Raw genomic sequence first — 14,704 nt, 5'->3', positions numbered from 1 at the left:
ATGGGAGGAGGGTAGGAGGTGGAAATTTTTAATAAAATAAATAAAAAAGTCAGGGAGAGGAGCAGAGAAAAATGTAGAGCTCAATAAAAATCAATAAAAAAGATGAGAAGTTTTATGTTATTAAAACACTTTAAATGCCATATTCTGCAGATCTCAGGAACTGTTCAAAAACCACCTATCTAAAATACATGAGGCTAAATAAAGCTTATTTCTGTCTACATCTAAACATTTAGTACAAGTTTGATTGTTATCATAGTCATCCTAAACAGTTTGTATTACAAACTTTATATTACAATTTTAAATGAGTTGCATAGGTACAATATCTTAGAGTATGTTGTAAAATAACCTTAAATTTGTATCAATGTACAAAACCCCATACCAATGCAAAATGCTTGAAACAATTAGTTGCATTTAAAAGTAGATTCAATAATCAATCCTTTTATCCTATCGTTTGTTTTTCTGAGAGAGTTTGAGTATAGAGTTTATTCAGTAAGTAATAGAAGGGAAAGGGAAGGGGGAGCAGGGGACACACACACACACACACACACACACACACACACACACACAGAGAGAGAGAGAGAGAGAGAGAGAGAGAGAGAGAGAGAGAGGGAATGGGAGAAGAGAGGCAGCAGCAATCTCTTCTGAAGAGGGACAAGCAGTATCCTATCATTTCCATATCCCCACCGGCACCTTTTTTAAAGATAAAAGAGAAAGAAGGATAAAGGAATTGAAAAGAAAAAAGAGAAAAGACAGAAAGAAAAAAACCTTCCTTAATCTAGTCTCCTTTGTTTAGTTACCTCCTTGATCATGACCAATAACAACTTGCAACCAACCCCCTAAACAATGACAAACATCCATAACCCACCAAATGATCAAAAGTCACCCATCCCACCTCTCATGAATGTGGGCATAGTGTTCTTTTTTCAATATTAAAAGTATCATCTTTAATATCTGATTAGTGAGCATTAAGCTTGAACTCAGTGTTGGATTGAGCATTTAATATTGTTGTTATCCCCATTTGATAGATATGGAATCTGTGATGCAGAATGTCAGGTAACTTGGCAAGGGTCCTGTAGAGACGCGGAGATGGTTGGGAGTGCCATTCGGTCTTCTGCGTGCACAGCCTCAAGAGTGGGCTAGGCCAGGCCAACTGACCTTTTCCAGGGAATTGGTTGCCAAGGGCTTGCCTTGCTCTTCCCTGGCTCAGTGACAATTGGGAGACATGGGTTCTAGTGTGGACACTCCCAATTTGAGATGTGAATCTACACAAGTCCCTTCCTTAGTCAAGTCTTGGTGACTTCACTCTTTAAACAGGAAGCTAAACAAGACTGTGAGCCCAGCATTCCACCCTCTTTAATGTCCTAGGCTTTCCCCTACCTTGGGATGTCTCTGGGATGAGACATGCCCTTATTTTCTTCCATCTTCTGCTAGTCTGTCATCATCACTGATCTTTTTTATTGTTTTTAATTGAGCTCTACATTTTTCTCTGCTCCCCATCCTTCCTCTCCCCTCTCCTTCAACCCTCTCCCATGGTCCCCATGCTTCCAATTTACTCAGGATATCCTGTATTTTTCTACTTCCCTTGTAGATTAGATCCATGTATGTCTCTCCTAGGGTCCTCTTTGTTGTCTAGGTTCTCTGGGATTGTGAATTGTAGGCTGGGTTTTCTTTGCTTTATGTCTAAAAGCCATATGATATTTGTCTTTCAGGGTCTGGGTTACCTCTCTCAGTATGATGTTTTCTAGATCCATTCATTTGCCCACAAATTTCAAGATGTCATTACTTTTTTCTGCTGTGTAGCACTCCATTGTGTAAGTGTACCACATTTTCCTTATCCATTCTTCAGTCAAGGGGCATTTAGGTTGTTTCCAGGTTCTATGACAAACAATGGTGCTATGAACACAGTTGAGCACCTTTGGGTATATACCCAAAAGTGGTATGAAGGCGTAAATCACAAACAATCCCATACCAGTTTGGAATTATGATTAACAGAATAATTATTTATTTAAGGGGTAAAAACTTACAGATCACCATCCCAGACAACAGCCCTCTGCGCAATCAGGAAGGGAGCCTAGTCGCCGGAAGTGGAGCTGGAAGCCAGAGAGGGAGCGGAGGGCAGTTGCTGCTTAAGAAAGAGAGACCATGCCCCAATGGGCTGGTATCTCAGCAGCTATTGGCTGAAGGAGCAGAAGGAGCTCCCACAACAGTGGTATTGCTGGGTTTTGAGGTATGTTGTTTCCTAATTTTCTGAGAAATCACCATACTGATATCCAAAGGAGCTGTATCAGTTTGCACTCCCAACCACAATGGAGTGTTTCCTTTACCCCACATTCTCTTCAGCATAAGTTGTCATCAGTGTTTTTGATCTTGGCCATTCTTACAGGTCTAAAATTGAATCTCAGAGTTGTTCTGATTTGCATTCCTCTGATGACTAAGGAAGTTGAGCATTTCCTTTAGTGTCTTTGAGCCATTTTCGATTCCTCAGTTGAGAGATATCTGTTTATGTCTGTACTCCATTTTTTAAACTGGGTTATTTGTTCTTTTGATGACCAATTTCTTGAGTTCTTTGTGTATTTTGGAGATCAGCCTGTCTGATGTGGGGTTGGTGAAGATCTTTTCCCATTCTGTAGGCTGCCGTTTTGCCTTGCTGACCATGTCCTTTGCTTTAAAGAGGATTCTCAGTTTCAGGAGGCTCCATTTAATGTTTCTTTCAGTGTCTATGCTACTATTTAGGAAGTGGTCTCCTGTGCCAATGCATTCAAGTGTACTTTCCACTTAATCTTCTATGAGGTTCAGTGTGGTTGTTCAAGTCTTGCTGTCTTAGGGCCACTAGTTTTTATTGGTGTCATGTTACTCTTTGTGGTGTTGAGTGTGTTCTTACCTTGTCTATCCATCTTCTCCTCTGACTGATGTAGTTAGGGCCTTGTCTCTGGTGATCAATCTTCTAGGTGCCAGTGGATCCAAGGCTCAGATGGTTGCTCCTTGTGGTACAGGCAGGGCCATGGTTCCAGTCACCCCAGGGGTTACTCGGTGTTCCTGAAGGTAGCTCAGTACTCTCTGGGGTCACTCTGCAATCCCTGAGGATCTTTTTGGGTCTGCTACCACAGAGGTTGCTTGCTTGTGCCTGCTCCCTTGGATGTCACTGATTCACACCCATCCTGCCAAAGTCTCTGTCTGAAGCCTGCTCCCTTAGTGGTGGCTCCCTTGTATCTTTTCCTGTTGCCTTGTGCCTGCTCTGGTGGAGGTCACTGGCTCAAGCCTGCTCCTGTGGAGGTTTGTAGTGAAGAGGCGAGCAGGCCTGCTTTTTGCCCCGCCTGGCTCCTGCACGGCTAGCTTAGTACCAGAATAATTACACAGAAACTGTATTCATTTAAACACTGTCTGACCCATTAATTTCAGCCTCTTATTGGCTAATTCTCACATCTTGCTTTAACACATATTTAGTAATCTGTGTAGCACAATGAGGTGGTGGCTTACCAGGAAAGATCTTAACCTGTGGCTGTCTTAGAGACAGGCATGGCGACTGCCTCACTGCCTTCTTCCTCCCTTCTGTTCTGTCTACTCCACCTACCTATGTTCTGACCTATCAGGCCAAGCAGTTTTCTTTATTAATTAACCAATAAAATCAACAGATAGATAGAAGACCCTCCTCCACCAGAGGTTGCTGCCTTGGGCCTGCTCTGGCTGAAGTCACTGACTCAGGCTTGTTTCCACAGATGTTCCTGTCTTGGGCCTATTCCCATGGAGGTTCCTGGCTTGGGCCAAAATCCCACAGAGGTCTCTGGCTTGGGCCTGCTTCCTTGGAGGTCCCTGACTCACATCTGGTCCCTCAGAGGTCTCTGGCTCAGGCCTTCTCCCTTGGTGGTCACTCCCTTGTACCTGCTCCTAATAAATAAAGGGTAATTTTAACATAGAAATAGGTATGAATGGAGGGCCAACTATGTGAAAAGAGACAAGAAGAGCAAAGGTCAGAGTGATCCATCCCTAAAGCAAAGCAGACCAAAGACTGCCAACCAATCAGCCAAAGACAAATACAGACCAAATTCTCTCTCCTAGTTCTCAGACAGGACAAGCTCTACTGACAACTAGATCCCAGATTTCTGCCTTTCTGATCTGTGACCTAAGTCACACTCCTGGTAGTTCTTTAGTATTTAGCCCTTTAAACACACACACACACACACACACACACACACACACACACACACACACACACACACACACACACATACTGGACTCTGGAAATGCATCAGTTCAATTTTTCTTGTCTTCAGCTTTAGGAAGCTTCTACTTTATTAGGTTTCCACTATCCCTCAAATGGCCTCTAATTTTAGCTGTCTGTCCCCCCAAATAAATGTATCTTAACTATATGCATTAATGACTGTTAGTAGATGTGAGGGTCCTGTCCCAGCCAAATTCAGGTCCAGAGAGGAGGACGGGAAGTGGGCTCAAAGAAAAGTCTGATCAGGCACATCCTTGTCCTTACAAAGCTAAAAGGTGATAAACACGGGCACACATTCTCAAGCACAACGGTATCTTTCAAAACTTATCAAGGCATATTTACAGAAATAGGGATGTTTTCCCATAAGCTGCTTGCATACTGTTGGCTTGTATTTTCTAACTGTTCCCTTGCCCTAGAAAAGGGTAGGGTATGACTAAGTCTCTCTATAAAAGGGCAAACATTAGTAGGACACTCTTTTTCCACCACACCACGTTGTTCTTAATGTTCCCCCCCCCCCCAGAATGTGTTGTTTCATTATAGGTGCCCATTAACTTTTATTGCCTCTGATCCTGCCTGCAACTGAGCCAGAAACTTCCCAGGGTCGGGGGTGATAGCTGGTATTTCCAGATAACAAACCTGAGAAGCATCATTTCCCAAAGAATTTTAGGGGAAAATATTTGAGGAAATAAATGAGTTTTTGGGAATGATTACATCTGTCCCTATGTGACTGATAAAGTGAATCTAAAAACCACCAAGAGAATCACCAACATCACGAGAGAGAAGAGAGCATGCAGGCCACCCAGTCCCAGCAGTATCTGGGCTGCCCCAAGGTCCACTGGTCATTGCTGAGTGAGAAAGCATATCTTCAGGCTTTGCCTCACAGAAACCTACTGGACAAGCATTCATATGCTGATCTGAAACTAAGCCACATGGCTGACAAGTAGAATGTACATATTAACGTAATTGTCAGACAAATCAACAAAAGACCATTTTCCCCCTCTGAAACATATAGAACATCATAGAACGGCACACAGGTCATCGTCACCGAAAGTTCATTCATGATCCTTTACCCTCGGTCCATTCACGCCTCCCAGGAGCACCTGCAGTTCTGATGGGCCGAACCCCCATTTTTAAAAAGGCTAAATCATACAGTATTCTCATTTGTCTGAATTATTTTCTAAACGGTAATTTTGAGATTTTCTCAGGTCATGTGTGTCGCTAAAGTATCTTTTAATTGCTGAGTCGTATAGAATTCTCTAATGAGGTGACTAAAACTTTCCCCAGACTGTCCTAACATGTAGCTGCAACATGGGTCATATCTGATTGCATGGCTGCTCTGCTGGAAGGAAGGCTGGGAAGGTATTTGTCTCTCTAGGTTCTGCGCTGGAGGGCAACCTGGAGTATCTTGCAGAAATTGGCTTCTGCACAGATAACCTACATCGTTCAAAACGAATTCCACACTTTGACATTTTGTGAATGTATGTTTCTTTCTATAAGGAACCAGTTATCTTATTTATATATGTCTATTTGAAATATGCATATGTGCCAGACAGTGGTGGCACACGTCTTTAATCCCAGCACTCAGGAGGCAGAGGCACGTGGATCTCTGCGAGTTCAAGGCCAGCCTGGTCTACAAAGCAAGTTCTAAGACAGCCAGTGGTGTTACACTAAATAACCCTGTCTCAACTCCCGCCCCCCACCAAAATCAGCTATTATTCATAAGAGATCAACACCATTAAGGTACTTCATGGAGAGAATAGGCTCATGTTTCCCTGGGACTCATTTCCACAGCACACAGAAGCTGTGTTCCAAAGAGGCCCAAGCTGAACCTGACAATATGAGTCACTCACATGGTACTGATGTAGAAAGGGATGAAAGCTGCAGGGTTGAAGGGGTCATGGGAAGAAACTGAAGCTTGGTACCATTTGGCCAGATTGGAGAATTGAAGGGAGACAAAGAAAGGACATTGGTGAAGGTGCAGCCTCAGTTTCAAGGGAGACCAGGGGTACTGGAGATGCTAAGACTGTGGGTTACCTACCAAGGACAGTAGCCAGAGTAGAGCGGAGCCAGCCTGAGAATAGGTGACGAGCTGTGGACGGCGGAACTGGAGAGGTGGGGCTGTCCAAGCCCTTTATAACCTAGAAGATCATGATGGAATTCCAGGTGTCGGACGCTAGGCTACAGAATTTTCTTTATGGTCTTGACAAATACCGTAAGATGTAATGATTATTTTGATTTTTCTATTTAGGTTTTTCTTTATGGATAAAATATGGTCTCTATTAGAGAAAAGTCCTTGGTTGCTGAAAAGAATGTGCATTTCATCACTGTTGTTGGAATATTCTCTAGATGTTAAAGTCATTTAAGCTAGTGTTCAGATTAGCTCTCAAATTGTTTATTTGTTTAGTTTGATGACATAGTTGTAGCATGAAGTCTAGTTGGTCTTAATAAATAAAATCTTGGAGTCAGATATTAGGGGGTGAAAGTTGAAGGATCAGAGAAAGAGAGCATCTAGTTCCCAGAGTATTCTTACCTCTACTAATGCTCAGACCTAAAGGGCGACCCTGTCCTCAGACTGCATCTGAGGCCCACCTTATATTCTCTCTGCCCAGCCATATCACTCCCTGTCTCCACCTCCCTGGTGCTGGGATTAAAGGTGAGGGACATCACCACCTGGCTCTGTTTCTCTTTGAGACTGGATCAATCTCATGTAGCCCAGCGTAGCTTTGAACTAACAGAGATCCCTCTGCCTCTGTCTCCTGAGTCCTGGGTTTAAAGGTGTGTCCCACCACTGCTTGGCCTCTAGTGGCTTAGCTCTGCACTCTGATCTTCAGGCAAGCTTTTTTTTTGTGAAACATAAACAAAATATCACTATATCACCACACATATTTACCAATGCAAATGGGATATTGCAGTCACCCACTATTGTATCTGGATATATTCGTCCATCAAAGTCCAATAGTGCTTATTTTGTGAAAATAAATGCACTGATGTTCACAGCATATATAGTTATTAGAGCTTTGTGATGAATTACTTGCACAATTAATTATTCATAGTATATGTAGTAACTGTATATGTGTTTGTGTGTGAGAGAGAGAAAGACAGACAGATAGTGTGTGAGAGAGAAAGAGACAGAGAAAGAGAGAGAGATCTGGGGGAGCAAATCAGGGCCTGTAAAGTTGTGAAAAGCAGGCAAATATGCAAGTGTTTCATCGTTGATCTACATCCGCAGCCTATGCTGTGACTTCTTTCTCGCTTCTGATTAACCTTGGCCTGAAATCTAGTTTTTCGGGTATGAGTAAGGCTACTGCTACTTTTCCTCAGGTTCCATTTGATTGGAACGTTTTCTCTTCTCTCACTCATAGTCTGTTTCTTTGTCAGTGAAACAAGTTTCTTGTAGACCACAGACAGCTGGGGTTCACTCTTTGATCCAAGTGTTAATATGGTTTTCTCTAAAGAACAAACAAATAAAGTTCTCTGAGACAGGGTCTACTATGGCATGAAACTCACTGTGTAACTCAGGCTGGTCTTGACCTGGAACTTAAGGGAAATACCCTTGCTTAAGCCTCCTAAGCAAAAACTATCACCTCGGTTCTCAATAGAGCTCTACTTGATTTTCTTACTTATGTGTTTATTCATTATTATGTGTGTATGCATGGTACAGAGAAGGTATATGCTACAGGGTTCATGTGAAGGTCAGAACACAGCTCTGTGGAGTTAAACTTGGGTCAACAGGTTTGTGTAGCAAGTGCCCTTACCCACTTGAGCCCTTATGACCATCCCTTTAAAACAGCTCTGTATGTAAAGACTACACCTTATAGCGAGGCTTGTTGATGGGAAAATACTCTACTGTCTTGTTATTGTTGTTTTCTGCTTTTTGTATGAATTCTCTATATTTTAATTTTTTTCTCTTTTTTGTCTTTGTGGTTTGATAATTTGATGAGTTAATAGCATTTCATGTTTTTCTTTCTTGTCTTTCATTTGCTTTTCTTAGCGAGATTTTTTTCCTTGATTTCTCATGATTGCATATTTTTCTTCAGCATTTGTGTATAAGATTCCTTTAAGTATATTCTGTAATGCTGGCTTCTTGGTCACAAACTGTTCAATGGTATGTTTATCTTGGATATTTTTTGTTAGTTCTTCGATTTTTAAAGGATGACTTTGTTGGACATAGTCATATTAGTTAGCAGTTAGTTTCTTTCTTGATATTTTAAGTGTGATATAATCATATAAATGAGATGTATTTTCTCATCATGTCTTTGTGGGATTAAAACTCTTGTTTGGGATGTCTGTATCTTTATAATTTTCTGCTACTACTGGGTTTTCTATGTTTTTAGTATGTATTTTTTTTTTTTGGTTTTTTGAGACAGGGTTTCTCTGCAGCTTTTTTTTTTTAGAGCCTGTCCTGGAGCTAGCTCTTGTAGACCAGGCTGGCCTCAAACTCAGAGATCCGCCTGCCTCTGCCTCCCGAGTGCTGGGATTAAAGGCGTGCGCCACCACCGCCCGGCTTTTAGTATGTATTTTATCTGCCTTTTCTAGAGTGTTTGTAAGCCAGTTATGCTGCAAGCGTCTTAGATGTTGTGATTATAATTTTTTACCTTATTGCTACCAGAATGCATCACTTTGCTTCCAGCCCTGATACTCTTTCACTTGATCTAGTTAAGCTATTTTTGTAAAATTAAAATTTTAGTACTAAATTTTGTGTTTCATTAGCATGCAAACCCATTTTCTTCCTATATAATAATGCAACATTAATCAAACAGACATTAGAAATAAGAACAAATTTTGTGAAATTATTAATTATACATATAGTGTACTATTTTGAAAATACATTTATGCAGGTTCCTACTTGTTTTTATTACTATATAGCTTATGCATATCTGCTCAAATCATGTCAATATCAAATATATCAATGTTGGTTTGGTACATGCCCAACTAATGGTTTTTAAACCGTTGAAGAGTGTTTTAATTTTTTTTTTTTTGGATTTTTCAAAACAGGGTTTCTCTAGAGCCTGGCCAGCACTTGGGATCACAAGCCTTTAATCCCAGCACTAGGGATGTGGAGACAGGAGTGATATGGCTGGGGGAGATAGGAATGTAAGGTAGAGGGAGACAGGAGCTCAGAGCAGTCTGAGATTTCCTAGAGAGAGAGTCAGTATAAGGATTCTTAGAGAAAGGATCCCCTCATTGGTCTGAGCATTGGTAGAGGTAAGAACTCTCTAGTGGCTGGCTGCTCTGCTTCTCTGATCTTTCAGTATTAACCCCTATATCCGACTCTGGGTTTTTATTATTAAGACCAGCTAGAATTTGTGCTACATCTGGCGCTCTTTTTGTTCCTGTAACCTTAAAAATGCTTGCATAGGCCAGAGTTACAGGCATCCAGAGTCACCCCCTGCTGGCTGGGTTTTCCTTTCTTATCTCCTGGTGGGCTCTCCCTGGATCCCCTTTTCAGGCTGCTGCCAAACTAGATGGCTGCCTTGAAATCCAGTCAGGCATCTACTGTTCTGTGCAGAAGCACTGAGCCTTACATCTTCATCGTCAGCAGTGGCAAATTTGGTGAGAAAACTGGGAATTCTTAAAGGAAGGGACTAGTTAAAACACAGAGTTTTTCCCGTGTTAAAAATGGGAAACACTATGATGATGGAGAGAGTTAGGTCTCTGTATGATTATGCAATGAATTATTTAAAAATGGAACAATTAAATGAAGTGAAAACCAACTTAACTGGGATTGGCATAATGTCAATGATCATCTTGATAATTCTTGGTTTATCTCTAAATATTTGGTTAATATGAGTGCCAAGATAGTGCTTTAGAAAAGTTTATTAAAACAGATCATAGAGGCATTTAAATTCAGATAGAGGAATTTAAAGGAGAACCAACTTCTGCATTATAAGGAAAGAGGGGAATATCCCAAGTCTTTCAAACAACCTTAATATATTCAGCAACCTTACAGGAATTGCCAAATGACAGATATCCTGAAGGCTCTGTAAGAGCTGAATGAACTCCTAGGCAAATGTTAGATTTAAGGAGATTCATGGAAATGAACTATCATATATCATTCATTCACGATTTATGAAGCAGATGTTAAACTCATGATCAACTTGTAATGAAATTATCTCTCAAGAGTGGAGAGACTTGGTTACAGCAGTTTTGTTGCTTGGTCCACAATTACAGGGGAGGACCTGGTGGAAAGAAGAGACTAAGACAATGGAGTAGGGCTAGAGGTATGGACATCTCCCAAGATCAACTTCTTGGAGAAGGAGATATTAATATAGAAAGGCAATCCCTATATGATGGACAAAACCCGGCTTTATTCCAGGCATCAGCTTTGAATGCTTGGGATAGAACTGAAGAAATAGGAAAGAAGAACGAGATGTTTTAAGGTCATTAACGCTGGAAAGTTAGTGTAGACGGGGTTCGTTCTCAACACAGATTCCGAAATCAAGCTCCTTTAGCAGCAGGGTTTCTAAGGAGAAGCCCCCAGGAGAAGTGTCTCTGCTCTTCTGGAACAAAGAGCTGGGAGAAGCCTGTGGAGGCAGTAACTGTTCTTTCTGCTCGCCTTGAAGGAGACCTTGGGTGGGCGGGAACCCGTGGGGACTAGAAGGAGGGATTGGGGGTGGTGGCAAGGCAGACTAGAGAACCCTCCCGGATCCCCGTTCACCTGGGCTGATAGACGATTGCTAGGCGGGTCCCGCCCTGGCCACCGCACTTCCCACTGCGGCTTCTCCTTGCAAGGCAGCTGCTGCTCTTGAATTGGGAAATGCACTGCGGTGTGTCTGAAGCACCGACTCCCCGAAGGAGCAGGTGGCAGGTCGCTGGGTGCCGACACTCCGACCGGGACGAGCCGCGCGGCCCCGAGCACCTGCCCTGCCGGGCTCGCGGCTGCGCAGACAGCCCGTCCCGCTCCGCCCAGCTCCGCCCACCCCCGTGTGTTTACGTGGAGACGAAGATGGCGGCGGTGATGGAGGGACTAGTGCAACCCGGCACGAGTCGCCGGTGAGCGCTTAGCGTGCCCCGGGCGGCCGGGCGGCCGTGGAGCTCTGTCTGAACAGATCTTTCCTCTCCACCCTTTCCCTGCCTGGCCCGCAGACGACATGGAGGACGAGGACGAGGAGAGACTGAGGAAGATCGCCCAAGGCGGGGCTTTGGTAGGAGCACGGCGGCCTCGGGCCGCTCCGGGAGGCGGTGTCCGTGGGCGGGGGGAGGGGAGGCTGGGGGTGGTGGCTGGGGGTTGAGGGGAGCAGGATTGGGGGTGGAGGGATGGAGGGAGGGCAAGGTTCGAGCTGGGGAGAGCCGCCCCCCTGACTGCTGGTGGAGACCTGCTGACTGCACCTCTCGGCTCCTTTCTCCCAGGAGCCGCAGATAACCGGAGGAGCAGGTGGCAGGCCGCCCTTAGCCCCTTGAAGAACTGCTAACGAATTGCTTTGCCCTTTTCACTTTTTAAAAGGGCGTTTTACAGTCGTTCAGGCTTTGTGCTTTTCTGACTGGATGTTTAGGGTTTTGTTTGGTTTTTTTTTGTTTTTGTTTTTTTATCCTTAGGAACACCCGTGTGCTGATCACCAGCCGTGCTGGCTTTAGGTGTCACGCTGGCACTCTTGGGTGTGTGTGATTGACCTGTGACAGCTGCCTCGGCAGTGACTTGAGTGTGCCACAAGTGCCAGCTGTGAACTTGGCTGCAGGAACATTTTTAGAAGCGTTTTATTTATTTAATTATTTTTTTTTGTATGCTTGTGTTGGAGGTCTTTGTCATGGCACGTGAGCTTTTGTAGCGTGTGGAATGGAACATCTGACCACCGAAAGGGTCTATAAATTAAACAATACCAACAGAATTCCTTTTTAATGTTATGTATTTGGTAGTACGTCGTAAATGTTATGTATTTGGTGAGTTTGATTTTTGTGTGGGCGTGCGTGTATGGAGAGACATATAAACAATCAAGAATTATGCATAGGTATCCTTCAGTGGGCTTAATGAATAATTCGACACAACATGAATGGAATATAATGATTTCTTAATAAAATTGCCTGTTTGGGCTTACCTATTGACCCTGCTCCCTAAAATGAAGACCTCAATTTTAGCAGTTGTACTTGGGGACCATCACATTGTTTTAAACTGCTTTTCTGTATTGTACTTGTCATAAGCGACAATCATCTGAGGTTAGGGTGATTTATCTTTCACATTTTGGTAAAATGTTTTAAATATTGTTCATTTCCTGAAACGTTATATAAAGAGGCTCATTATTATGTTAATACAACTTAAAATTATCTAACATAATAATTATTCAATAAATATTTATAGAATGAACAGAATAAGAAATGAGTCCTCTTTATACATATGACTATCACTTAATTCAGAACTCTTAGAGAAGTTGTCCATTGCTGGCTTGAGAAAAGAACATGTAAAATCTTTTCCCAAAATTGGTTTATAAGCTTGTTTCTCCATATTTCGTAGTTGGTGCTGCTCACAGTCAGGATGAGTCGTTCCTACTTGTTTACCACTCTCAGAAAATACCCTCACAGACACACAGTTCATCTCACTAACACCCTTAAGCCAATGATGTTTACAATTGAAATTAGTCATCACTACTCCATGTGTCCGTTTACACACATAACCTTTGGGAAATAACATTTTAAAACCTAGCACTATTGGTGGGCATTTTCCAAACTCAAAGTCTTTGTAGGATTGTTTTCATTTGTATATACTATAGTTTATTCTCCTGTGCAGGATTTAGGCTGGCATAAAACATTTCATACAATATATTCTATAATGTATACATGACAAGCTATTTTTAAAATGTTCATTTATGTGCTGTATATAAGTGAAAATTGTCATTGGAACAACTTACCAATTTACCAAGAAAAAGATGATTTAAGAATTGTGGCTTATGAAACTACGTTATAAAAGATGATACTTATGTCTAATAAGCAGGTAAGAAATAACAAAAATAACTGACATGGAAGATATCTGAGAGAAAGCACTAAAAGCTTGTGTAAGTATTGCTTTTACTATTCCAAGCCATCTCCCCAGATCTAAAATATTTCTGTTATGATCAGGTAAAAAAAAATTTCAAATACCATTTTTAAAAATAATAAAGCCTTATCAAATAGAGTATGGTCAAGTATGTGCTCTCTGACGTGAGCATCTCACAGAAGATCATGACAGTGTTAGCTAAGGTTCCTACTTTAGTGCGATCCTGAGCCTGTGGTATTATACTCCAGTACTGCTTATATTGTAGAGTTGACGTTCTGTGTTATTCAGCATTTGTGAATGTCCTTTTTTGTTTTCTTAGGAAAAGTGCCATGCATTCCAGACTGGCCTTGAACTCCTGCTCCTCCTGGTCTATGCCTCCTGAGTGCTGGGACCTCTAGATCTGGGCCACCAGGCCCCGCGGATCTCCTTTTCACTTTTGGCTTCCTTCTCCTTTGTTCTTACTGCCAGTTCTCTTTTGTTTGGATGTGGTCCTCCGGCCTTGTCCCTTTCCTTTTCCTTTTCTCCTAATTAGCTGTTTTAAATTTGCATTGATCAAAGAACCCAGAAACAGGTTCTTAGTCTGGTTTGTGAAACTTGCAAGAAGAACAGAGCCCAGGTAATGAGCCAGATGAGCCATTGGATGTAGACTAGCTTGGTAGTAAAAATAGTGGTAACTGTTAAAAGAACGTGCGTTTGTCATATCTGACCTCTGAAAAGGCTCTGTCCTAGTAGCTCATCTATTTTCAAACAGGTGTTTCTCTCATAGCAGTAATACAGTCATTGTTATGTAATGAAAGCATTAAAGCCTTTACACACGCACACACACACACACACACACACACACACACATATACACTCACATTCACACTCACACACAGAGGCTGACCTGGAACTCACTATATAGACCAAAAACTGAAGAGATCTGCCTGCCTCTGCGTCATGAGTGGTGGGATTAAGTATATCGCCACAGCCAGTCCAATTTGTAGAAATCGTACTGAAACCTTTATTTCATTTAATTTTCACAATCTGATGAAATAATAGTCCGGCCTCATTAAAAGGCCCTAATGTTAGGAACACATATTTTGACTCATGAGCTTTGCCAACTCTCAGTGAACATAGCTAAGCAGATTACAAAGTTTTTAAAGTGTTACTATAGAAAATTAGCATATTTTCACATCTCATAGTATGTTCTGAAAATTCTTTTTTTTTTTTTGCTGGGAGTGATCATTTATAACATAATTCTTGAGTTTAGGAATACATGATTGTTTAGTCACTTATTCTTGTTCTAGTTAGAGTAAGACACTTGCTTGGGATATGAAACAGTTTTGCACTACAAATGTATATGGACACAGTATCTTTCCAGTAAATCTTGCGACTATTTCTGTGACTACATATGTTAACATTTTTATAATTGGCTTCCAAATGGCAAACACAGATGGCTGGTGTCTGAATTTCCAGGGTGTTTTAGAATAAATGTTTTCTCAGTGAATTAAAGCGTATCGTTTCAGTGTCAGGTGGTT

At 41.9% G+C, this 14,704-nt stretch overlaps 2 protein-coding genes across 8 annotated transcripts in view; one reads left to right on the top strand and one right to left on the bottom strand.

Annotated features, from left to right (window-relative positions):
• Mterf1 (mitochondrial transcription termination factor 1) overlaps positions 1 to 11,094 on the bottom strand; it is a 38,732-nt gene extending 27,638 nt beyond the window's left edge. Inside the window, exon 1 of the mRNA XM_038315473.2 lies at positions 10,878 to 11,094. The gene's annotated coding sequence lies outside the window, so the exon portion shown is untranslated. The remainder of the gene's footprint in view (positions 1 to 10,877) is intronic.
• Positions 11,095 to 11,164: 70 nt separating this feature from the next.
• Akap9 (A-kinase anchoring protein 9) overlaps positions 11,165 to 14,704 on the top strand; it is a 131,973-nt gene continuing 128,433 nt past the window's right edge. For 6 of the 7 annotated variants that reach the window (XM_038315468.1, XM_038315466.1, XM_038315465.1 and 3 more), the window contains exon 1: positions 11,165 to 11,364. In XM_038315468.1, coding sequence (XP_038171396.1) covers positions 11,311 to 11,364 — 54 coding nt within the window. In that variant the 5' untranslated portion in view covers positions 11,165 to 11,310. The remainder of the gene's footprint in view (positions 11,365 to 14,704) is intronic. The other variant, XM_038315462.1, reaches the window with a different exon arrangement.

This window comes from Arvicola amphibius, chromosome 18, assembly GCF_903992535.2.
Source record: "Arvicola amphibius chromosome 18, mArvAmp1.2, whole genome shotgun sequence".
Taxonomy (NCBI): domain Eukaryota; kingdom Metazoa; phylum Chordata; class Mammalia; order Rodentia; family Cricetidae; genus Arvicola; species Arvicola amphibius.
This window is presented reverse-complemented; position numbering and strand designations above follow the sequence as displayed.